The 27,257-nt window shown below is 40.6% G+C and overlaps 1 protein-coding gene across 2 annotated transcripts in view; it reads right to left on the minus strand.

The window, feature by feature from the left end:
- EFCAB14 (EF-hand calcium binding domain 14) overlaps positions 1 to 25,953 on the minus strand; it is a gene marked incomplete at both ends in the record, with an annotated part of 40,252 nt that extends 14,299 nt beyond the window's left edge. For both annotated transcript variants that reach the window (XM_080691002.1, XM_080691001.1), the window contains 5 exons: positions 723 to 833; positions 5,236 to 5,334; positions 18,548 to 18,693; positions 24,084 to 24,232; positions 25,769 to 25,953. In XM_080691002.1, the coding sequence (XP_080547128.1) occupies positions 723 to 833; positions 5,236 to 5,334; positions 18,548 to 18,693; positions 24,084 to 24,232; positions 25,769 to 25,953 (690 nt within the window). The remainder of the gene's footprint in view (positions 1 to 722; positions 834 to 5,235; positions 5,335 to 18,547; positions 18,694 to 24,083; positions 24,233 to 25,768) is intronic.
- Between the last annotated feature and the right edge of the window lie 1,304 nt (positions 25,954 to 27,257).

Here is a 27,257-nt window from a genome sequence, read left to right on the forward strand (position 1 = left end):
AATTAAGGCCTCATAATGACTATGGATGGCTTTTCTCTGCAACAACATTAGGAAACCCAGAGACAGTGAATACAATCCCTAAGCACTGCAGGGGTTTACATCCATTCCAGCTATTTGCTGCTGCATAACAAATCATCCCTAAACTCTGTGACTTAAGAGAACAATTTATTATTTCTCACAATTCTGTGGGCTGACTGTGCTCAACTCGGGAGTCAGTGGAGGTGGTTCTCCTGTTCCATGTGGTATAAGCTGGGATCACACATGGCGTGTTCCACTGATACCTGGCTGGCTCTGTAGATGGCCTTTCATCCTCCAGATGGTTTCCCCTCTTGGCTTCTCAGTGCTTGGGAGTATAAGAACCCTGCCCCAATTCCTGGTTCTATAAATAGTGAGAAATAATAACTCATTTTGCGGTGGTTTGTTATACAGCAATAAATCGAGATAATTCTCCACTTCTCTTTCCTTCTTTTCTATTTTCCATTTCTACCCATTCTATTCTCAGGAAATATGCTTTATCCTATTTCTTCCTCCTCCTCCTCCTCCACTATGTCTGCAAGATTCAGCTTCTAACTCCATCTTCCTTAATTGCTTACTTTACAGACCATAGGATAATCAGTACCTGTTGCTTTTGAGCTCTTTTTAACAGGTGCACAGAGGGTCTCTTATACAGAAGGGTGAGCAGGAGCATGCTGCCCTTTGGTAGCATTTGCTGATCTCCTTACCATATCGCTCTGTAGTAGTTCCATGGTTTTCTTGTGTTCATCCATGGTTTTCTGTATTGACTCCACAGCAAGATGGACAGTGTTTAAAGTATTGCCAATGGAAGCGACACTCTGGACAGAAAAATGTAGGAATGTCAATTTCCCTCCCTTTTTATTGCATATCAGATATAACTGATATGCAATAAACTGCACATACTCAAAATGTATAATCTGATCATCCGTCACAAACATACCTGAAAAACCCTTACCACAATCAAGACAACATTCACTGCCCCAGAGTTCTTCCTGCCCTATTGCAATTCCTCCCTTTCCACCTCTAGGCAGCCACTGATCCACTTCCTGCTACACCTATGGGCATTTTCTAGAACTTCACATAAATAGAACCAACAAGTGAGTATGCACTTTTTATAGTATGGCTTCTTCTAGTCACTCACTGATGATGTAGCTGCTCAGAACGTTGTCTACTATACGGCTGTATCAGTTTGTTTATTCACCTCTTGATGGACATTTAGGTTGTTTTTAGCATTTGACTATTAAATAAAGGTGCTATAAATTTTTATGTCTAGGTCTTTGCAAGACTTATGCCTTTACTTCCGTTTACCATATGCTTTCTCTAGGAAGTAAATGGCTGATTCTATAGCAGATCTATGTTTAACTTTTTGTTTTGATTTTTTGTGCTACTGGGGATTGAAAACAGGGGCACTTTACCACTGAGCTATACCACTAGCTCGTTTTTAAAATTATTTTGAGTCTTGCTAAGTTGTCCAGCCTGGTTTTGAAGTTGTGATCCTCCTGTCTCAGTCTTTCAAGTATTGGAATTATAGGCATGCATCACCATGCCTGGCTTATGCTTATCTTTGAAAAAACTGCCAAATTGTCTTTTAAAATAGTTATGTAAGCCGAGTGTGGTGGCACATGCTTGTAATCCCAGCATTTGGGAGGCTGAGACAGGAGGATCGTGGTTCAAGGACAGCCTCGGCTACTTAGTGAGGCCCTTTATAACTCAGTGAGACCCTGATTCAAAATAAAGAATAAGCGGGGTGTGGTGGTGCACCTTGTAATCCCCGCACTTGGGAGGCGGAGACAGGAGGATCGTGTTGGTTCAAAGCCAGCCTTGCTGGCCTAAGAGACCCTGTTTCCAAACAAACAAACAACAAATAAAATAAAATAAAATAAAATAAAATAGGTCTGGGAGTGTAGCCCGGAGGTAGAAGGGTTTCCAGGAACCCTAGTACCACCAAATAAACAAACAAACAAACAATAAAAAAATAGGGCTGAGGTGTGTAGTTCAGAGGTAGAATGCCCTTGTGTTCCATCCCCAGTACCACACACACAAAAAAAGTTATGCTATGTTATAGTCCCACCAGCACCATAAGCGTTCCTCTTACTCCATATCCTAATACTGATAGCGTCAGTCTTTTCAATTTTAGCCATTCTAATGGAAGCATAGTGGTATATTGTGATTTTTTTCCCTTCTTTCTTTAGTACTGGGGATTGAGCCCAAGTACATACTACCTCAAAGCTACACCTCCATCCTTTTATATTTTTTATTTTGAAACAGGGTCTTGCTAAGTTGCTGATGGTCTCAATAAGTTGTTGAGGCTGAATTTGAACCTGAAATTCTCCTGTCTCAGCTTCAGAAGTACTGAGGATACACTGAGAAATTTTAATTTACATTAAACATTAAGCTAATATAGATCAGTGTTTTAAATTACTTCAAATGTCTTTAGCTACCAATTTCATGTATCTTACATTGAGACAATTAACAGGAAACAAACATACACATGCTTTTTCTCTAAATAGATAAAGTGTTCTTTATATATAAAGCCAAGTCATTTTCTCAATCTGAAGAACTTTTCCTTTTTTTGTGTGTGGTACTGGGGGTGGAACCCAGGGGCATTCTACTTCTAAGCTACACCCCCAGCTCTATTTTTTATTCTTTATTTTGAAATAGGGTCTCACTGAATTGCCAAGGGCCTAAGGAGCTGAGGCTGGCTTCAAACAGTGATCTTCCTGTCTCAGCCTCCCAAATGCTGGGATTACAAGCATGTGCCACCACACCTGGCGATCTGAAGGACTTTTTCTAGAGGAAAAGAAAATATTTCCTACAGAAAAGAAAAGCCCCATTCCAAGAAAACAGCCAATGGAGTGTTTCTATTTGGTTGGTTCTGGCTTTGTATAAATACATGCTGACAATTTATAGTGTCACATTAGTATTTTTAACCAAGCTAATATTTTATTACACTGATATACAAGAATGCTAGAGAATAAGAAGGAACATTTCAAAACTGAAAAAAAATCACATGACATACACTGAAGTTAGGTATTTGTATGACTTACTGTTTTGAAATTGAGACACTAGTAATAAAAGTAGTATCAGATGCTTTCCCTAATGTACGAAAACTAGGAAGAAAAGGGTAACAGGAGGAACTCTAAAAGAAGAAGATAGAGATAGAGGAGCAATTAAGGTGACCTATCTGAGGAGATGGGAGGAGGGAAGAGGGAAACACTTTAAAGCGTGCATGCATATCTCCACAAGATTTTTTTTTAATCCCATTAAGATGTATGACTACAATGCACCAATAAAAATTTATTTTTAAAAAAAGCCCAAAGTAGTACCTAGCAAGGATTTATTAAGAGACAACATACAGAGTAGAAGTCTCTAAGCTGGGATGATATGTAAGCTCTGTTGTTACAAGAGCTACAGGCATTCAAAGACACCTACTGTTAGAGAATCCTTACTGGCTGAATATATGAGCCTATCAGGACGCAGGAAGATAGTAAGCTCTTGTTTAGTAATTTTTTCAAAAAAGCAGCTGACAAATCCATGCAAACTCTGGAATGAAACTCAAACTAATACTGCAACCAACTGGAAAGTGCCTGGTACACACTGGAGGAAGCTCCATAATGTTTGTTTAGTTAATAAATTGAATAAAAAGTCAACTTCCTTTTTTGGTTATACTAAGGATTGAACTCAGGAGCATTCTACCTCTAAGCTACACCCTAGCCATACACATACACATACACACACACACACACAGTATACATAAATATACATATACACATATATATATGTGTGTGTGTGTGTATATGTATGTGTGTATATATATATATATTGTGTGTGTGTGTGTGTGTTACTTGGGATGGAACCCAGGGGCATTCTACCTCCAAGTGACACCCCCAGTCCTATTTTTTATTCTTTATTTATTTTATTAATTTGGTGGTACTGGGGATGGAACCCTTTCTACCTCTGGGCTAGACTCCCAGACCTATTTTATATATTTTTTTGGAAACAGGGTCTCTTAGGCCAGCAAGGCTGGCTTCAAACCAGTGCAATCTTCCTGTCTCCACCTCCCAAGCGCGGGGATTACAAGCACGCGCCACCACTTCCGGTTATTCTTTATTTTTTATAACAGGGTCTCACTGAGATGCGAAGGGCCTCTACTAAGTAGCTGAGGCTGTCTAAAACAGGGTCTAAGTTGCTGAGGGCCTCACTAAGTAGCTGAGGCTTGCCACAAACCTACGATCCTCTTTTCTCAGCCTCCCAAGTACTGGGATTATAAGCATGTGCCACTACATCTAGCTGCCAATTTCCTTGCCTCTGGCACTAGGCCTGAATCCTAGGAACCAAGTAAAGGGAAATTCTTAACAATTTGTTTGTCTGGGCCCTTGAATCCACACATACCTATGAGAGAATTGCTTAGAGGATGTGAATATTTACCTTTACAAAATAATATCAAATTGATTTCCAAGTGACGTTTTTCTAGTTTATACTCTCAGCCGGAATGTTTGAAAGTATCCTTTGCTTCACATCCTTGGTAATACCTATTTCCTAAATTTTTAACTTTTGCATTTCCCTTAGGTCTCCTCCCCACTCCCTTTTTAAAATCAAATTATTTTCAACCACAGAAAATAGAGATTTAGAGCAACACTCATGTACAACTGGTCTGCTTTCATGAAAACAATGTGATTGACAAATTGAAAAGGCAAGTGTTAAAAGCAAGTCCAAGCTGGACATGGTGAGACATGATTATAATCCCTGTACTTGGGAAGTTGAGAAAGGAGGATCAATAGGTTTGAGGCCAACCCTGTTTCAAAATAAAAAATAAAGGCCTGGAGGAGTCCCTTGGAGCAGAATGCCTCTGGGTTCAATCCCATTCAAAGAAAGAAGAAAAAGGCGGGGGGGGGGGGAATCAAGCCCACATATGCTAACATAAGAGTCCTAGCAAAGCAAATCTGGGACCCAGAGAGAAAAATAAAAAGGTGCGAGCTCATGTAAACTATAATTAACATATTTTCTTGCAAATTAAAGTCCCAGCAAATAAGACCAAAAACAAAGTTGTTATGAACTCTTCAGAACACAATGATACACGCTACTACTGCTCTTTCAGAGCAACGGGTCTCAAATGCCAGGCTTTCAAAGGAAATTTGTAAGAAGCTAGAATTCCAGCAATAGGTAAATCTCAGTACCTGTAATATAGGTAAATCTCAGTACCTATAATATAGCACTTACCTTCTGAAGTCCCTCTACGGTGGTAGGCAGGCTAAGTAAGTCTGCAGCTGACTTAACATTGGCTTTGAGGTGGTTTACTGCAGAAGTCAACAGAGAAATCTGGAAGGAAAGAGTAACAAACCATGAAAATGAAACTTAGAGAGTACATTCTTCCTTAACAAACTATGGTTGATGACGTCAAGGTGGCCTATCAGCTCACAGTATAGTACTTAGATAAAGTTGAGATTCAGGAGGCAGCAATAATATTCCTTTTTTCCCTGCCCAATTTAAATTAGTACCAAAGAGGGAAAGGCAAGTATTATTCTTTATCCTAGTCCTGGCAGCTACTAGGTCCAAAAATCTTAAACTACCCAAAAGATGCAGTGATTACCACACAATCCTTCAACAGTTAGGAAAAAAACTAATGATCAAGGACCACTTCAAAATTTCATTTTGGTAAAATATAACACCTCAGTTATTTAACTGAACTTCTGTTCCTGTCCAATTGGGAACATATATTATAAAGTAAAAGCCCATCATCACAAAACACAGTCTACAGGAACTATACCCCGACAACTTGAACAGCACTTTCAGCTACTTGGGGATTTGGTTTTGGTTTAATAATGTGATTAATATTTCAAACTCAATAACTCAGCCAAAGCACTACTTTGTACCCTGAAGGGGCTCAATAAATACCCACTGACTCACTGACTGATGCAATGAATGTATTAAAGTAGGAACTGAATCAAAATAAAATGTGGCTTCCCTTCTGCTACTTAGGGATAGAATTCTAAGTAGCTGGACTTCTCTCTTGAACCTATACAACATTCAATTTCAGGCTGCAGAGATCATATTCTAACAAGTCTTGCAGTGTGGCTCAAAATGCTCTTCAAAGGTTTACAGTTTCAAACTGCTTTCCTATTCCAAATTCTAGGATGAGAACATAGATCTTCTCCAAACAATTATATCCAGAGTGGTCTCCTGGAGTAACCACCACAGTTTGTGGGCCCTTGCCACAGGCCAAGCACTATGGTAGGCACCGGGGGATATTAGGCAAAGCAGAACCAGATTCCCTACTATTCCTTCATCAAATGCTTGGTGTCCTCTCTGTGCCAGGCATTGCTACTGGCACCAAGGAGAAAGTGGCAAAGAAAACCATGGGGCTCTGCTCTTAGAAACTTACATCCCAGATGAAGGTGACAGAAAAACAAAAGAACCCGATAGCACTAAGTACCATACAAAGAACTTAATCAGAGCCCCCAGAGTGAGGAGCAGCTGGATCTGGATAAGGGAGACGATGAGGAACCTGGGATCTCAGGAACTCATTTCCTTCTTTCCCTTTAGGAGGGGTAAGCTCAGAGGCTTAGGGCCATCTTTCATTTGTTCATTAATGAAGCAAATATTTACTAAGACCTATTATACACCAGTGATAGCAAAGCAGATGTCAGGGATCTTGTAGTGTTTACATTTCAGTGCAAGGAGACAGACAATTTTATATAAGAAAAATATCAAGTGGTGAGAAGCATTAGAAGAAAATTGAAATAAGGTAACCTAGTAAGAGTGACTGAGTAGCTACTTTGAATCAGAAGGTCAGAGAAGGCCTTATAAGGAGATGAAATTTAAACTAAGATCTAAATACAAGAAGGAATTAATTACACAAAGATTGGGTGAGGTAAACTTCAGGGTAGAGGGAATTACTAGGGTGAGGGTCCCATTACAGGGAAGAGTTTGGTCTATTTAAAGAATAGAAAAAAGTTCAGGAGCAGAACCAAATAATTGTGTGGAGAGAGGGAGAGAGGGACAGAGAGAGAGAGAGAGAGAAAGAGAGAAAGAGAATGTGTACATTCACGTGTGTACACACTCACCAGCTCCCTATTTGATGCTTTGTACCAGGTACTGTGATAAGAGCTTTAGTTAGCTGGGCGTGATGGCGCACGCCTGTGATCTCTGCGCTTGGGAGACAGAGACAGGAGGATTGCACAGGTTCGAAGCCAGCTGCGCTGGCTTAAGAGACCCTGTTTCCAAATAAAAATATAAAATAGGTCTGGGAGTGTAACCCGGAGGCAGAAGGGTTTCCAGGAACCCCAGTACCACCAAATTGAAAAAAAAAAAAAGAGCTTTAGTTATATATGCACAACACACACACACACGTACGTGTGTGCACACGGGTGTGTGTATGTGTGCATGGAGACACCAGAGGTACAGGAAAGGGCCATAATAGGCAGGCCTTTGTAAACAAGAACAAAGATATGGATTATATTTGAGCTATGATAGTAAAGATGTAGTAAACATGACCAAAAATAACTTGTAGGAAGATGACTATTGCTGCTCTGTGAAAATAGAAAGATCAAAAGAAAGCAATCAGGTAGTCCAGATAAGAGGTAACTGTGGTTTGTGCGGCAGTGGTAGAATAGCAGCATGAGTTGAGATGACATGATTTGCTGGGACTGGATGTGAGGGGTAAGGAGGGGAGGAATTAAGAAAAACTAGCTCAAGAAATTGAGAGAGAGGGCATTTTAAAGAAGTGATTAAGCATTAAATGTGATATTGGCTAAAGTTCTGAAAAAATGATATTAGCAAGGTGGAAAGGGACAGGCTTTATTCTAGTAGAATTCAATTTAGACTTTGATAGAAAAGCTAATTTTATATATAAAAATAAAGCAGGTATTCTTTCTAGGTTAGAAGAGCGACGGTGGCACAGGGGAATGGGTAGAAGCAATAGTATGAATAGGTTCAGGGTTACTTTTTCTTCATAGCACTTTTCAAAATGACAATGACTTATTTAGTTGTAATAATTCGATAAAGATTTCTCTCTTCCACAAGACGGTAAGCTCCATGTGATCAGGATTGTGTCTATTCCCGTCACAAAGGCAAGAATTCAACAGGCGTTTACTGAACAAATAAATGGCTAAGGATAAACACCCTATATCTGAGATGAACACTGAGAAGGCTGGTACAAGCAGAGTAGAGAGAGAAGCCAGGAGGTGGGAAATAAAGCTAGGTAAGCAGTGATTTTATTTTTCTCACCAATATAGTATTTATAACAACTACTGTTCAACAGCAATCTCAGAGGGATGTGTAATGGTTTAAAAATATGTCTGCAAATTTTTTGATGTCTTCCTCTGAGAGGTCGAACCCAATTTACTTCCCTTGAGTGTGTCCTGGGCTTAGCAACTTGATTTTAGTAAACAGAATAAAATCAAAGTAGCAATTGGCAACTTTGGAAAGTAGGTCATACATAAAAGGCACTACAGCTTTCTCTTCTCTCTGAGATCACTCATTCTGGGGAAGCTAGCTGCCATGTTGTGAGGTCACTCAAAAGGCCCCAGGTTGGATAAGTCTGTATTGGGAGGAACTGAGGTCTCTTGCCACTTGCCATGTGAGTGAGGACCCTCCAGCCCTACTCAGGCCTTCGAATGTTGAAGCCCTGGCTGATGCCTTTGCTGCAACCTTAAGAGATTCTAGCCAGAACCACTCTGCTAAGTTGCTCCCCAATTCCTGACCACAGAAACTGAGATAATGACTATTGTTTTAAGCCACTAAATTTTGGGACAGAATGTAACCCAGCAACAGATTTAACGAAGGTTCTGAGAATTACATGACATTTGTAACTGAAGTTCTTAGCACAGTACCTGGTACAAATAAATCAAATAAGTGACAGTACTTTAGTGGTGAAATTTAACAAGAACTTAAACATGTAATTCTCTATAAATGCTCCCAAATATTCAGATTATTCATTAACATTCTAACTCTATCCACTTAAAAACAAGAAGGTGAGAAACCTCATTCCACAGAGAGATACTCTTAGCAAGCTATGAATCTAAGAGTAGCAATTATATTAAGAAAATTTCACCCATGCTTTTAAGATATGAATAATAATAATATTAGGATTTGAAAAAGGTATAAGGAAACAGGCATTGTTCATAGAGTATAAATTAGAAAAGCTTTTGTTAGAAGATTATCTAGGAATATCCTTCAAAATTTGAAAGTTTTAAAAACTATGCCATGTGTAGAAAAATGGATGGAACTAGATAATATGCTAAGTGAGATCAGTCAGTTCAGAAAGTCAAGGGTTGTATGTTATTTCTCATATGTGGAAAATAGAGAGAAAATAGGAAACATAAAGGAACTTAAATGATGTAGAGAAAGACCAGTAGGATAGTGGAAGGGACCTGGGGGAGGGATGGGAAAGGAAAAATGGAAGAACGAAAAAGGAAACAGTTCTGCTGGGTGTGGGAGCGCGTGCTTGTAATCCCCACACTTGGGAGGCTGAGACAGGAGGATCGCACAGGTTCGAAGCCAGCCTCAGCTACTTAGTGAGGCTCTCAGCAATTTCGTGAGACCCTGTTTCCAAATAAAATATAAAATAGGTCTGGGAGTATAGCCCAGAGGTAGTAAGCCCCTGGGTTCCACACCCAGTATTAAAAAAAAGGAAACAGTTCAAATAATACTATGGCAATATACGAAGGTACTGCCACCAATTTCACTAACATGTATGGGGAGGCAGCTGAGTGGGACATGGATGGAAATACAAAGAGCTGTGTGCATGTTCGTATGTACCACACTGAACTTCACTTGATGTATAATTCAATGCTCTAATATAATTTTTGAAGTATTTATACCCTTTAAGCAGCAATTTCATTTCTACAAGTCTATTCTAAAGCTGGGTGTAGCAGAGCACACTTGTAATCCCAGTACCTGAGAGGCTGAGACAGGAGGATTGTCTTCAGCCAGCCTCATCTTAGTGAGGCCCTCCACAACTTGGTGAGTTTCAAAAATAAAGGGAAAAAAAAAATAGGGCTGGTGGTGTAACCCAAAGGTAAAATGCCCTTGGGTTCATTCCCTATTACCAAATAAAGAAATCTATCTTGAAGATTATTTGCTCATGGGCACAAAAATATATGTACAAGGATAGTCTGGTCTCCTTTATCTGTAATAGCAAAGCACTAGAAACAAACGAAATGTCTGTAATTAAGGACGTAGATATATTTAGTGAATAAAGTAAGGTGTAGAACACATCACCTCACTTATTTTGCACATACATGCTAATCCATCAGGTACTCATATTAAAAATTACTATGGCTGGGCATGGTGGCACATGCCTATAATCCTAGGATTTGGGAGGCACAACAGGACTGCAGTTCAAAGCTAGCCTTGGCAACTTAGCAAGCCTCTTAACAACTTAGTAGGATCTTGTTTCAAAACAAAAAATAAAATAGTCTGGGAGTGTAACTTGGAGGCTCAATCCCCAGTACCAAAGGGAAGAAAAAGTTGTTATGGGTTTTGTAAATACACAGAAAGACGACTGGAAAGTTGCAGCCCATATTACTGACAATGGACAACTATGGGAACAGGAAACACAAATATAAGTGTGTATCTGTGATAGGGGAACAAATACATGGGGACTGAAAGGCAATTTGCGTAGGAAGTCTGAGCTATATTTTACTCATCCTATAGTATATACACCATTGGCTCAAAAACATTTTATTTTCTTGTGGTACTAGAGATTGAATCCAGGGGCATTCTACCTCTGAGATACATCCCAGCCTTTTAAAATTTTTGTTTTGAAACAGGGTCTCTCTAGGTTGCTGAGAGTCTCACTATATTGCTGAGGCTGCCTTTGAACCAGTGATTCTCCTGTCTCAGCCTTCTAAGTACTGGGATTGCAGGTATGTGCCACCAGGCCAAGTGCTCAAAATCAATTTGATAGGCAATTAACACAATTACTCCAAATGTACTTTCAATATGTGGTTATCTTTTAGCCACCAGAGGGAACAAACTTCTTTTAGTGTCAACTGGCCAGATTCTAAAGGGACAACAAACTGCACTCTAGGTGGACTGATCTGGGTAAAAACTCTTCTCTCAGGTACTGCAATATCCTGATATAGTCAGAAATATCTCAGGAATGGTAATAGCCTCATAAAAGGCTAGTATGGCTGTCTAGCGTCTGCCATTTCACCTCAAACCAGAGAAGTAGCTGGAAGCCAGTGTAAGCAGACATCGTTCAACCTCTCCCCATGCCACAGATTCTCTTGGCCGAGGGTTTTAGCTCAATATTTGAAAGAGTATGATCTGAAGAGATGATTGTCAGTTCTGCTGTTACATAATATTCGTAGGGCTTCTAACTCATTTATAAGACCTAGATCACACACTGGCCAGTCACTAGGACACAGCTCTATTCCCGTAAGTTACAAAGTTGGATTCCATCTTCCATCTTTTCCCTCTTCAGTGGAGTAATGACAAATCTGTGGAAGACTATGGCAAAGTTGCATGTGCAACTACAACAGAGACGAGGGCACCCTCCCTACAGTCTCTGGAACTGCCCGGCCCTCTAATAGGTGCATTCTAGAATGTCAGACTGGATTCAAACATTACAGAACTTATCACTATGAGTCACATTTTGTAATCTTAAAGAGCCTAAAAAGTTGAATAGAAACCATTAAAAAATTTGTATTCTAGCCAAAAGATGAGTCAGACTTTTATGCATATTACATGACTTTTCATTAGCAAAATTAAAAATAGCCACTGTAGACCATTTGCTTAATATATCATTTATGGTCAGAAATGTTCCTTTCCTTTGGGATTAGAATTAAGTGTTCTTTAAGAGTAAGGAACAAAGTTACTAAGAGAGACAATCATTAATGGCAGATGATTATGAGTTCTGACCCAGTACATACCCAACATCATATGCTTTCAAGTTTACCTGCTTAGCACCTACTGAATCTTGAAAGGGATATAAAGATGGGAGGCGAATGGGAAACTGGAAAGAAAATGGGCTCCCAAGACTTGAATATTTGAGCATTAGTACTGCTATACAGCTGTGTAACCTTTAGCAAGCTACTTTTTTTGTGTGTGTGGTAATGGGGGTGGAACCCAGGGGCTTTTTTACCTCCAGGCTATACTCCCAGACCTATTTTATACTTTATTTGGAAACAGGGTCTCACTAAGTTGCTGAGAACTTCACTAAGTAGCTGAGGCTGGCTTCGAACCTGTGTGATCCTCCTGTTTCAGCTTCCCAAAGCACTGGGATTATAGCATGTGCCACCACGCCTGGCTCTACTGCACTTTATTGAGCCTTAGTTTTCTTGTCTATAAAACGGAGCTACCATTTCCTTCTTCATAGGGATATAGACACAAAGACAGAAGACTATACACACAGTGCATCTAACAGTGGCTTGCACAAAGAATACATTTAATGGATGACAGTTATCATTTTCAGAGCACAGTGTATAGTTTTCTAGTCTAGTTAGATGCATATGCAAATAGCCATCATGTAAGGTATCTGGACTGAGTGCTTAAAAAGAGATATAGGGAACCAGGCTCAGTGGTACATACCTATAGTCTCAGTACTTGGGAAACTGAGACAGGAGGATTGCAGGTTCAAGGCCAGTCTGAGCAACTTACCAAGACCCTCAGCAATGTAGCAAGATCCTGTTTCAGAATAAAACATAAAAAGGGCTTGAGTTGTAGTTCAGAGGTAGAATGAATGCCCTTGTGTTCAACACCTAGTACTAAAACAACAAAAAGAAGTCGGGAGTAATACTACAGAAGGACACACAAGGTTTTCTTGATAATGGCTCTTGTTGATTTATTTCTGGCCTCTTCCCATCAAACTAGAGCTGTGACTAGTGACTAAAATTCCTGTTTTCACTCATCAATTCTTTTGCATGTAGTTGATTCTCATTATTACCGGTAGTTTTCTTCTAGAAAAGATAAAGCAAACAATGATTTAGTAAATGCTAAGCCACTGCTCCTAGGCAATCATAGGGTTATGTTCCTGCGAGCTCCTTGGTCACATTTTTGTCAAATAATAAATAACCATGCTTTGTGCATGCTTTAAATATCTTATTTAAAGCATACTGTTCACTCATTAACATTGAATGCATATCCAGCAATGCTATAAGTCATGCTTGAAGGAAGCCTACCTAACATAGGTGTTTTCTTCATATGGAACAGCACAGTTTTTTTTTGTGTGTGTGTGGTACTGGGGATGGAACCCAGGGCCTTCTACCTCTGGGGTACACTCCCAGACCTATTTTATATTTTATTTGGAAACAGGGTCTCACTAAGTTGCAGAAAACCTCATTAAGTGGCTGAGGCTGGGTTTTGAACCTGCAGGATCCTCTTGTCTCAGCTTCCCAAGCGCTGGGATTAGAAGCATGCGCCACCATGACTGGACATCATAGTCTTCTTGCATTTATGAACGTTAATAGGATATTACTGTGCCTGAGGGGCATTTAAACAGTGAAACCGCCAGGCGTGGTGGCGCACGCTTGTAATCCCAGCATTCGGGAGGCTGAGACTGGAGGATTGTGGTTCGCGGACAGCCTCAGCTACTTAGTAAGACCTCTGCAACTCAGTGAGATCCTGTTTCAAAATAAAGAATAAAAAATAGGGCAGGGGGTGTAGCTCAGAGGTCAAATGCCCCTGGGTTCCATCCCCAGACCCGCAAAAAAAGAAAGAAAGAAACAAACAAACAAAAACAGTGAAACCACCAAAAAAATCATAAAATGTGAAAAATACGGCACAAAGTGTACCACAAAAAATATTTGTTTACAATATGAGACAGAAACAAGAAGGCAGTGTGTTCCTTATTCACCCTCAGCTGTAAATGTGTGTGCTGAGTGACTCAAGTTGTTCACCGCTTTGGACATGCCAGTAAATGCATGCAAAAGCCTTACAAGTATAGATTTTAGGGTCACAAATAAGTTTAGCAAGTAGGTGAATTTGTAAATGTGGAAATCACAAACTCTTAGCATCAGATGTACTAATGTTTTACCTAGAGTATGTTCTCTCTTTGTGCAGAATTTACCTGGCCAACTCCTATAAGCCCTTCTGGATACAGCTCAACATTTCTGGAAAACCCCACTGATCCCAAGCCCGGGTTGAATGTAGACTTAAATCTGTCCTCACATCACTAATTTGGATCTATTTTTTACTGCTTCTTAGACTGTTTATAATTGTTTACTTTTCTACCTCTTCCACTAGTCTTCTGTAAGACCCTGAAGGGAAGAAATGATACCTTTTTGGTTCTAAATCTACTATACTCTGAATTTTATATTCCCCTAAATTTGGGGAGGGGGATATTGGGGCATTCTATCTCTGAGCTACACCCCCAGCCCTATTTTTTATTCTTTATTTTGAAACAGAATCTTACTAAGTTGCAGAGGGCCTCACTAAGTAGCTGAGGCTGGCCACAAACCTGCCATCTTCCTGTCTCAGCCTCTCAAGTACTAGGATTACAAACATGTGCCACCACGCCTGGCTTTTATATTCCCCTAAAATGTTTATCCTGAGACTTCATCCCCAGTGTGCTGCTGCGCTAAGAGGTGGAGCCTCTGAGACATGATATAGGAGGCTCAAACCTCATGAGTGGAATTAGTCCCCTTACCAAAAAAAAGTCTAAAGAAGCTTTTTTTTCCTTTCTGCCACATAAGGGCATAGCAAGATGGCACCATGTAGCCAGGCGTGGTAGCGCACGCTTGTAATCCCCACGCTTGGGAGGCAGAAACAGGAGGATCTGTTTCCAAATTTAAAAAAGTATAAAAATAGGTCTGAGAGTATAGCCCGGAGGTAGAATGGTTTCCAGGAACCTCAGTACCACCAGAAAAAAAAAAAAAAAAGGCACCATGTATGAGGCAGAGAACAAGTGGCACCAGACACCAAATCTGCTGGCACCATGAGCCTGGACTTTACAGCCCTCAGAACTGTAGACAGTAAGTTTCTGTTGTTTATAAGTCTAAGGTATTTCATCTACTGTTTATGAGTTACTGAGTCTAAGGTATTTTATCTGTTGTGTATAAGTTATCTAGTCTAAGGTATTTTGTTACAGTAGCCTGGAAAAACTAAAACAGAAACTAAGACATAGGTTTATAAAAGCAGATCGGTAAATATTAATTGAATTAATAGCTTTCAAGGAAAGAGAAGACTACTTATTTTGGGTGGGAGAAGGGGTATAAATTCAGTGGTTTTATGAGTAAAACAAATGTAATTGAGATCTCAACTATTAGTTTAAAGATTTTTCAAGGGAAATATGATTTTAAGTTTTCAGAAAATGGCTTTTTTTTGGAGAGTATATTAACTTCAAGTTGCACCGTGGTAAAGACAGCCATACTGAGTGATGAAATATATTTTCTTGTTGTTTAAGCCAATTTGAATTGCTTAAAAAATGCCACTAAAAGCATCTTAATGGACAGAGTTACTTTTAGATATAGAAACATAGTTAAATATTAATTTTACTTTTATACCTATTTTGGTTTAGGGCAAATGTCTCTTACTTGAATAGACCATCAGAGATGCACAGCACTAATTTTAGAAAACCATCAGGTGCTGAGCTCCCTTTGGATAAAACATAAAGCTCTGCTTCATCCCACTCATTCTTCTGGGCCCAGCTGAGCAGAGATTTCCCCTGCATTAGGCTCCATCAGTCACTTTCAGCATCTGAAGGCATACTGAAACTCAACTGGAAAGGGTTTCAGTTTAATCTTCCCTAACTTCATATTAAAGTCTTAGTGCTGGAAACTTCCCTATATGCCTGCCTTCCCAGGTACTTTTTGCATTAAAAATAATGGCCTGGCCAGGAATAAAATGATTCTTTTGTGTCCAGATTCCTAGTTAAAGAGAACTCAGAAACCAAATTATGTCCAAAACACTTGAAAAAAAATCTGTGTCTTCTTAAACTACATACCAATTTCCCCTTTGAATCTTCCTATAATGTCATTTATAAGGAGGTGGGAAATATATAGCTAATGTCACCTGTGCATGCTAAACAATATCATCCTTGTCTCAGAACAGTTAACTCCATGACTTGCTACTGGAACCCACAGGCTGCCTCAAGAGAGATGTTAGCTATCTCTCAGGGATTTAGTGTCATCTTTCACCAGATACAATGTCTGGCCAAACTGCTCATTTTCTATGTGAATGTTAGCAAGGCCATAGTTATGCTATTCTTCTTGCACAAAAGTGAATACCTATTTCTCTAATTATTCAGAATTCAAGGAAAACTGACAACTAGTAAATATGAGATGCTATAACCAATTATTTTTATCTTTTAATTACTTTTTGGTACTAGGAATAGAACTCAGGAGCATTCTTTCTGAGTGACAGCCTAGCCCCCCCCCTCCTTTTTTTTTTTTTTTTTTGGTGGTACTGGGGTTCCTGGAAACCTTTCTACCTCTGGGCTATACTCCCAGACCTATTTTATATTTTTATTTGGAAACAGGGTCTCTTAAGCCGGTGAGGCTGGCTTCGAACCTGCGTGACCCTCCTGTCCTCGCCTCCCAAGCGTGTGCCACCATGCCCGGCGCCTTGCTAAATTTTTGAAGCTGGTTTTGAACTTGTGGTCCTTCTGTCTCAGCCTCCCAAGTACTGGGATTACAAATGTACACCACCACACCTGGCACCCATCATTATTTTAAAGAAATAATTTAAAAAATAGAACTATAAAAGTAATAAAATATCATAAGGCATCATACATATTTAGGGTAAGCCACTGTTTTCAGAAACTTATTTCACTTACATATCTTAGTACATTTTTTGTTGTTGCTTTAACTGAATTCCACAGACTGGATAATTTATAAAGAAGAGAGGTTTACTTGGCTTCTGAATTTGGAGGCTACGCAGTCCAAAAGCATGGCACCAACATCTGGTGAGGCCTTTTTGCCACATAATGTAGTGCAAGACACCACATGAGTGTGATGAGACAGAACAAGTGTGCCAGCTTGAGTCTCAATGCCTCTTCTTATAATACCATCATGGGAGCCGTGTGTGGTGGTGCACGCTTGTAATCCCAGTACTTGGGAGACTGAGGCAGGAGGATCACAGGTTTGTGGCTAGCCTCAGCTACTTAGTAAGGTCCTCTGCAACTTAGTGAGACCTTGCTTCAAAATAAAGAATAAAAAGTAGGGCTGGGGGGTAGCTCAGAAATGCCCCTGGGTTCCATCCTAAGTATTGCAAAAAAAACCAAAAAAAAAAAAAAACAAACAAAACCCCCAGAAAATACCATCATGGGGTAGCCACCCTCTTGAAATCATTCAATCCTAAATTACCTCTCAAACACTCTACCTCCAAATACCACTAGCATCTGAATCCAGGGATTAAGTTTTCGAAGCATAAACTTTTGGGGGGATACAAACCACAGCATACGGGTATGTGTGTTTACTGAGTAAAAATGTAAAACATTCTTTACTGTGAATCCCAGACAAAAATTTGAAAGCCAATTGGTATAGCTTCAAAATAATTATAAGCACTTTCTCCTAAGATACTGCTCTTCCCCACTGGCTTATTCTGAAATTTGGACTCCCCTCTGAAGAGAATATCCACTTAATTCCAACAAACCTTTTTGGTTCTTTTTTTTTTTTTTTTTTTTTTAGCACTTTGATGTATATCATTCACTTGGTATCTGTAAATGACCATATTTTGCCTAACAAACTGAGAACACTGAGGAGAAGGGCTATAGCTCCCTAGGGGCAACAGTAGCTCTTTATACCTATGAGATGCTTGTCAGCATATTTACAATAAAGATACATTTTTATCTGGCAGATTCCTTCCTTTGGAAGCAATGCCTACTGAGTTCTGGCCAACTTTCAGATGGAAAAAATGTATGCCCTAGGTTTGCTTGTCTGGCTAAAGTATTGACTAACTCTACCACCTGCTCCCAAGCTATTCTTAAATGGCTGCCATTATCTATTGATGGTTTTCAAATTTGTGTGGTTTTTTTGTTGTTGTTGTTGTTACTGGGAGTCTAACCCAGGGGCTTTCTATCTCCAGCCTATACTCCAGCCCTATTTAATATTTTATTTGGAAACAGGGTCTCACTAAGTTGCTGAGAGCCTCACTAAGTAGCTGAGGCTGGCTTCAAACCTGTGCGATCCTCCTATCTCAGCCTCCCAAGCGCAGGGATTACAAGCGTGCACCACCATGCCCGGCTCCAGATTTATTTTAACACAGTGCATAGCACTATATTCCCCAAACCTGCATCTATAAGTTTGTAACTCTATTAACCAAAATAAAGTTCTCAGCAGGGCATAGTGGTACATATCTATAACTCCAGTACTTGGGAGGCCAAGCTAGGGGGACTGCAGGTTTTAGACCAGCTTCAGCAACTTAATGAGGCAACTTAGTGAGATCCTATTTCAGAGCAAAAAATGAAATTGAGATGGGGGTGTAGCTCAGAGAAGCACGCCCATGGGTTCAATCCCCTGTACCCTCCCCCACACAAAAAGGTTAAAAAACCTGAAGTGAATTTTCTGTATGTACAAATTCATATTAAATGACCAACTAACCAAACTAAATATTCATAGCTTACACAGAAATAAGCTCATACTTTTGTTACCTGCTTATTCATTTCTGTGATGTTGATCCAGACTTTGTTCAAGCCCAACTCTCCAGATTCAATCTTCTCAAGTTGTTTTTGTTTGCCAAGTAGTTCTTCATTAAGTTTAGGGATTTCCTGGAATGAGCTTTTCTGATTAGATTCCACTAAAAAGCAAAAATAAGAACAATCATAGACACAAACTTCCCTCATGGTCCCAAGATGAAAAAATGGTCACATAGTAAGAAAGAAATGGATTAATAAAAGTTTACTCTGGGATGATGATATGACTGAATTTATATTGTAGTTATACCAATAACTGAATTTATACTGTAGTTATACCAACTAACTACACTGTTCTCTTCTATATGCAAGTGTATATCTTTACCACTAAACCTCCATTATAACTAGAGCTGTTTCATTGCTGGCAAAACAACTTTTAAAAGTCAGATGACTAGCTGAGTGTGCTACTTTGGAGGCTGGGAGGGGATCATAGGTTCAAGACCAGCTTCAGCAACTTAGCAAGACTCAGCAACCTAGTGAGACCCTATTTCAAAACAAAACAAAACAAAACAAAAAACAAAAGGGCTCCGGGGCATTGCTTGGAAGTAGAACTCTCTGGGTTCAATCTCCAGTATACAAAAAAACCCAAAAGGTCAGGTAACTAAAAATTATAACAAAGAACATGAGCAGAAAGCAAATTATTCAAATTCTTTGAACTTGGTTTCTATATCTGTAAATACAGTGATAAGATATACTTCCATGGACTATTAGAATTAAATGAGAATGGTTGTAAAGCACTTAGCATGTCTGGCCAGGCATACAAAAACTGATAAATGTTAAGTATTGACCAGCTCAATTAAGAAACTTTTTGACTTGACAATTAGTATTTACTGTAATTCCATTAATGCTCAAGTGTTATTACAAATTATATTTCTAAATGCTTAAATCTATTTTTCTAACTTAATTAGTCAACTGCAGGGGTCTTACCACCTTTCAAATATTGTTGTGAGGATTAAGATTTTTAATCTTTTTCATAAATAGCAAACAGTATTTTCTTAAACCTTATATTAACTCCAAAGCTCAAGATGAAACAGAAGATAAAGGAATATTCTATGTGAAGTACAGGGTGATATTTGGGCTTTTCTTAGGAAACAATATCTACTGAACAGTTTAGAGGTTTGCCAGCCTGAAGGCAGAGGCTTGAGAAAATGCTTTCTTTTCTTTCTTAAAAAGTATTTTTCTGCCAGGCGTGGTGGCACACGCTTGTAATCCCTGTGCTTGGGAGGCGGAGACAGGAGGATCACGCAGGTTCAAAGCCAGCTGCGCTGGCTTAAGAGACCCTGTTTCCAAATAAAAAAATACAAAAAAGGTCTGGGAGTGTAGCCCGGAGGTAGAAGGGCTTCCAGGAACCCCAGTACCACCAAAAAAAAAAAAAAAAAAAAAAAGTATTTTTCTTTCCAATGCTTAATAATGGCTGGTCCTTCAGAATAAAACCTGTACCATTAAAAAAAATCAGACACCACTTAATTATTATATATTTCAAAACCAAAAACTGGTATAAAGGTCCAATTTAAAACAATTTACCATAACACAAGCTTGAAGGCTTGATTTTGCTAATTTCTGTAAATAATGCATTTACAATACACCTGGCACATTTTAGGCACTCAATAAATATGTATTACCTGAATAAATCTGGCCTTTGCTTATCTCCCAGTCACATTTCTCATCACTTTATCTACCTTGTCAATCTAAGAAAACTTCAACAAATAAAAAAACTCAAACACACAAACTTAAAGAGCCCTATAAAAATTGAGGGTACTGCTATTTCACACAAGCCCACTATATATAATTAGATGTTTTTCATTTTCATCATCTTCTTCTTCTTCTTCTTTTTTTTTTTTTTTTTTTTTTTTTTTGGGTGGTACTGGGGTTCCTGGAAGCCCTTCTACCTCTGGGCTACACTCCCAGACCTATTTTATACTTTTTTATATTTGGAAACGGTCTCTTAAGCCAGAGTGGCTGGCTTTGAACCTGCACGATCCTCCTGTCTCTGCCTCCCAAGCTCGGGGATTACAAGCGTGCGCCACCACGCCCGGCTGATGTTTTTATTTTTCAAAAAATACTTGCCAGCTGGGCGTAGTTGCACACGCTTGTAATCCCCGCGCAGGTTTGAAGCCAGCTGCGCTAGCTTAAGAGACCCTGTTTCCAAATATAAAAAAGTATAAAAATAGTTCTGGGAGTATAGCCCGGAGGTAGAAGGGTTTCCAGGAACCCCAGTACCACCACCAAAAACAAAACAAAACAAACTTGCCAAAGGATTTCATTATATATAGATTTCCCTATTTAGTGTGTGTGTGTGTGTGTGTGTGTGTGTGTGTGTGTGTGTGTGTGTGTGTGTGTGTACTGGGAATTGAACCTAGGGATATTCTACCTTTGAGCTAGACCATGAGCCTTTTAAATTTGAAACAGGGCCCACTACATTGCTAGGAGTCTCACTATGTTGCTGAAGCTGTCCTCAAACCTGTGATCCTTATATCTCAGTCCCCCAAGTACTGGGATTACAGGTATATACTTCCACGCCTGGTTCCCTATGTGTTTTTAATGTGGCATCTGGTTTACATATAATTTGTAGAAATATATCCAACTCATACATTTTACCATTCATGCTAAACCAAGGCAACTCTTACCATTTCATTGACTTTCTTACACATTTTCAGTTATACTGAATAGAAAAACCCATCCCACAAATGCCTGCCAGGCTTGGGTAGTTGAACATTCCAAGAATGGGAAGGTCTCTCTCTTTCCTGAAGACTATATGCATTAAGTAGGAAGTAGAAGGAAGAGGAAATATGACAAACACATAAATAACCTGGGTTATACATTATTAATTCATAAATATATAAAACTGACAAGCCCTGAAAGCACTCTGGATTTTGAGTATGATATGAGCCAAGAGGGATCATAATCATTATGATTTGGGCTTTTTAGAAAGAGACAGGCTAAGTAGAGGCACTTTTATTACATAAGTGGAAGGAAGTATAGCAAACAAACAAATCATAATTACCAATCCATGTTCTTTCAACATGGAAAGCAACTCATTTAGAATTTAATATGTTAATTCTCAAAAGAATTTACTCAGTTCTTTTGATTAGGAAATGGAAATCCCACACATAATTTTCAAACAGAACATATATAATACTGATAGCACTGTTTTATATTTATGTAATATCTTCACAGTTTGCAATAAACTTTTATGCAATTATTGTTCAACAATTTGTTACTGAGTCCCTACCATATGCCCAGCCCTGTACTTGACATCAGTGCATACCAAAGACCATAAAGCTCTCAGTCTAGAAGGGAAGTAAGGTATGGGTTATTATATAGTGTGACAGATGTTAGAGAAATGCCCAACATGGTTTGGTGGCAAAAATATATCTTCATGTTTTATGGATAAGAAAATAAAGCTCTGTAGGAATAAGTGACTTGTCCAAGTTTTACAGCTAGTAATGAGAAGCCAGGATTCAAACAGTCAAATCTTAGCCAGGTGTGGTGATGGACGCTTGTAATCCCAGCATTCAGGAGGCTGAGACCGGAGGATCGCGGTTTGCAGACTGCCTCAGCTACTTAGTGAGGCCCTCTGCAACTCAGTGAGACTTTGTTTCAAAATAAATTTAAAAAAATTGGGCAGGGGGTATAGCTCGGAGGTTGAATGCCTCTGGGTTCCATCCCCAGACCCGCAAACAAAACAAAAAACAAAAAGAAAAACAAATAATCAAATCTTCTGCTCTTGGGCCAGTACTCTTTCTAGTATATTCCAGATGTCAGATACATCCTAATGTCCTCATTAGCACAAGACCATTTTAACATTCTGTACTAAACATCACCACTTTGCCTATATAGCCAGAAAAGGAGATAGATAACTGATATATTAATTCTTTCTTTCTCATCCAAATTTGTGGCTTATCCAATCCCATTTCCTGAATCGGAAATTTGGAAGAAATACTAAAGTGAGTATTTCAATATGTTGTCTTGGAGTAACATCACTAGAGGCGCCACTGACACACTCAGATTTAAATGTTCCTTGGTCAGGTTCACAACTTGTATAACTGCAGGCAACAGAGAAGCTGGGGTAAAGGAAAGGTTGGATGTTGGAATTGCCTAGGCTCAAAAATGTGAAGAAAAACTCTAATTCTAGTTCTGGAGCAGATTTATTTATGACTCTGAGAAAGCCTGTGGTCAATTCCCTCATGTGCAAATGCTTCAAGGTTAGGGTATTAGTTCTTGCACTCTGCTTAAACACTGATAAATATGCAGAAAACCAGCTCTTCCAGTACTTCTTTTAGATTACTGACCCAAGATGATAACAAAGAAATCTGTGGGCACTTGGAGGAATGTGTGTAGGCTTACATAGCCACTGGGAACAGTGATGCAGTATACTAGTAATTATAAACATGGACAGATATACAGCAAACAGGCAAGAGGACTGAGTTTAAGTTTTAGCTCTGCCACATTTAATCACTGACAAGTTACTTAATCCTTCTAAGCCTGTTTTTTTAAGAGCACAAAAATAATACTCATATCATAGGACTGTTCTGGGAATAAAATGATTTATTTGTAACAGGCACATAGTAGGCATTCCATACATGTTGATTACTATTATTACTGCTCATTTCTATGTTCCTACATGGTGGGTTTTTTTGTTTTTGTTTTTGTTTTGCGGTACTGGGGATGGAACCCAGGGGCACTGTTCATCCCCAGCCCTATTTTTTAGTATTTATATTTTTTGAAACAGGGTCTCACTGAATTGTGAAGAGCCTCGCTAAGTAGCTGAGGCTGTCTGCAAACTGCAATCTTCAGGTCTCAGCTACTTAGCGAGGCCCTTCGCAAATGAGAATGGCCCCAATGCTGAGATTACAAGCATAGTGCAACACTATGCCCAGCTGGTGTTTCTTAAGAGAAAATAATTTGACAGACATTCCCACACTCTGTGTGTGTGTGTGTGTGTGTGTGTGTGTGTGTGTGTGTGTGTACACAATACTGGGGATTGATTCCAGGGGCATTTTACCTATGAGCTACACCCTTTTTATTTTTTGTTTCTGATACAGGGTCTGCTAGGTTACTGAGAGTTTTGATGTTGCTGAGGCTGCCCTCTAATCTGTGATCCTCCTGTCTCAGTCCCCCAAGAACTGGGATTACAGGCCTGTACCACCATGCCTAGCCCACATTCTTTCTCAACTGGTCCTATGAGGTGGAAGGAAACACCTAGTGTTGTCATTGCCACTTTATACTTGTGGAATGACTACAGCTCTTCCTTTTGTGCTTTAAGAGTCGACTGTAATATATTTCAAATGCTGCTTGCCCTGGTGGTATATGGGCACCGTCTTTAGTTTAGAGGTAACATTCAAGCTGACAGCTGAGAAAGAACATTTAAAAATGCTGAAAAGAATGTATAACTGCTTCACCAAAATGGGTAAAACTCTTAATTCAGTATGGTTCAATCTGTCTTAGAACCTGAAGAGTCCACAATTATGCTTAGAAAAGGATGATTACTTACTTGTTCTAAATTTTTCCTTGAGGGCATCCAGATCCTCCTTGAGAGCAACCTGCATCCACACCAAGCCAACACAGGCCACCACACAGGCCGCGAGGATGACAAAAGCACAGAGGGGATAACAGACTTTGCAGCATCGTAGGTAGTCTCCTCTATCATAAGAGCAAGTTCAACCATGAGTATCAAAGTGGTTATGAGTACAGCTTTATTAGAAATAAATATATATATGTGTAATCATAGTATTATATTTTCTAATGAATAACTAGAGATTTACCAGGGGAGATAGGGCAATGTACTTAATCTAAATAGCAGCAGTTATGAAAATGACTAAGTAATGCGACCTATGAAAATTTCTTCCATTGGTTTCAAACTTCATAAAAAGATAGAGGGAGTTCCTGTGAGCCACAAGAAGCATCTGCTCTGCAGATCATGACCATCACCATCATTCAGGGGGAGGCCTTTGGAGCCAAGTGTAGTAAGAAAAGTGGTTCTCTGCAATTCTATCATTGCGCTATAATTTACCTATCTATTTTCTCTCCCTCAAATATATGTTCATGCAATCCAGCAGACCTTGTTTCAATTTATTAAAACTTCATACCCTTTTAAGCAAGTTTTACTGCAAACAGAATGAAAGAAATAGGATCATAGGTTTAAGGAGATACCTGGTGCACTCTAGCTTTTTGGCTCAGAAAGAAGGAAACAGAAATGAGCTAAACTTCACACCCAACTCATCCAGTCCTCAAGGTCTAAACTAACCACGAAGAGTAACCATTCATAAGACCTTTATACCCCAAACACAGGAATGCCCTTAAGTACTTACTCTGACAAAGCTTACTAGACCTAAACTATTCCTCAACAAAATAAAAGGACACAGATGATCTAAATAGACTCATGAAGGATCCAGTCTCTTTTAGCACCCCAAACTTCTGCCAACTGTCTTTTTTCTTTTTTGTGGCACTGGGGATTGAACTCAGAGGCATTCTACTTCTGAGCTACACCCCCAGCCCGATTTTATTTCTTATTTGGAAACAGGGTCTAAATTGCTGGGGCTTGCTTTAAACCCTATCCTCCTATCTCCACCTCCCAACAATCTTCTTTAAGTGTGCTCTCTGACAGGGTACACAGACGCCCTAGAGGTTCCTTTTAGCCCTTTCCCAACCTGAGTTCTGATTCCCAAAGTATTCAAAGTTCACTACTTGGTTTGTCTAATGGCTGTTTCACTTAAAAAAGGCTTGGAAAAAGGTTGCCTTTTTGTCCTTCATTTCCCACCTATTCTCAAGGCTTATACTTTCTACAGTATCTCCCTTAGCACATACTCCATCACCAGGAGGCAGACTCATAACTAGTACAAGAAATAATTAGCAGTCTGAAGGTCCCTCACCTCTATTTGTTTTTTAAAAAGGACTAATCCCGGAAGCTTCTCTGCCCCTCCAGTTTTATTCTTAGCCTCTTTACAGTTCCTGGGCTCTTGACACATTCCTCAAGTCTGCAACTTCACTATCTGAAACTCTTCTTTCCATACCTGAAGACTGACCTCTAACTTATCCTCCATCTAGGACCTAAGCTTGCTTACTCTGTTATTTAACACCTTTTCTCCCTCTGCCTTCCCAGGCTTTCCTCTTTTTTTCTTCCTAGAGATCTGCCCCATTGGTTTTACCCACCCCAGCCCTCACCATGGCATCACTCACTTGACAAATCGAGAGCGATTTCCAAGGACACCGAATTCCTCTTCCTCCTCTGAGCTGGATTCAGAGTCTGAGTCAGGAGGCTCAGTGCGAAGAAGGCGGTGGCTGCTTGAGCCTTTCTTGGGCTTCTTCCTTCGGCTGTCCCCAGCCAAGCCGATCAATGCATTGAGCTCTTTGCGCTTTTTCATCTTCTTATGTGGGGTGAGTGGCGCACCCACTCCTGAGTTGCCAGGTTCGTACCCGATGCCCAATTCTCTCGCTGCTTTGGAGCTGCCTTCCAGGGTGGGAAATCCTGGGCCAAAGCCCCCTGGTCACTCCCACCCAGGGGTGGGACTGACCAGATCCACTGGGGGCTGGAGAATGGAGCCCAGAGGAAACTGGAATTCAAGTGGCTGGGGGAAAGTCACATAGAGATGGCCAAGGTGCCAAGATCCAAATGGATAAAGCCCTGGTCATGGAGTGAAAAGAGGGTGAAAAGGTGGGCAAACCTTTATCTCCTAAAGGAGAAAAAGCCACGTCAAGAGCGACAGATTCTTGGCTATGAAAAGTAGGCAATATTTCTAAGTGCTCCGGGAGCTGAGAAAGGACACACAGGATAAGTAATTTGGACCTCCGAGACAGGATTCCCAATGGGGAGAGAGAAGAAGCTTGTTCTTGAACGGGAGAGGAGATGCAGGACAAGACAGCGCGGACTCGCTAGAGCCGGAAGACGGGGTTTGCCCAGCCGCGGAGGAAGCAGGCGGGCTTTGCGGATGGTCACTGTCCTCTGGCCTCCGTCCTGAGTCTGAAGGGAGTCGGGTTCGCAGACCCGGCCTGACAGGAGCGGGTCCCGCGCTCGGAGCCCGCGCCGCGCAGCCGGGGCCTGGGGGGCGCGGTGCTGAGGGGGTCCGTCGCTCAGTGCGCCTGAAGCGCTCCCGCGGAGTTTGAGGTGTTCGGACCCGGGCGACTTCGGCGCCTCACACGCGCCGCTCCCACTCGAGCCGCGACTCCGGCCCCCGCTGCGGCCGCGGCTGCTCCCAAAGCGCTGGCGGCGGCGACGGCCGCGGGCTCCGGACCCGGGCCATCGCTCCAGCCCCAGCTCACTTCCCCTTTGGCAGCCGCCGCCGGCGCCGCCTGCCAGTAAGCCTGTCCCCCATTGGCTGCTCGCTGGGTGACGTCACGCCGACGGGCGTGTGTGGCGGAGAGGAGGCGGGGCGTTAAAGGGGCCCTGACTCTGGGCGGCTGTTTAGGGAGGCCCCGCCCGGAGGAGGGCCGCGGGAGAGTTGCAGCTCACCTGAACCAGGAGTTTGGTTTGCAGAGAAGCGTGGGCGGGGGCAGGCAAAGCACTTAGCTGCCCCACCTGCTTGAAAAGTTATTCAGCTGCCAGGCCCGGGGTGGAGAGCCGGCCTAACCCAGCCTCGAGGCTCCACCCCTCTGACTGGCAAGTTATGAAAAATTTGGGCGCGTTTCAGATGAATGACCCAGTTCAACACATTCATTCATTCAATAAATA

The sequence above is a fragment of the Muscardinus avellanarius genome (assembly GCF_963383645.1).
Source record: "Muscardinus avellanarius genome assembly, chromosome: 3".
Taxonomy (NCBI): Eukaryota; Metazoa; Chordata; class Mammalia; order Rodentia; family Gliridae; genus Muscardinus; species Muscardinus avellanarius.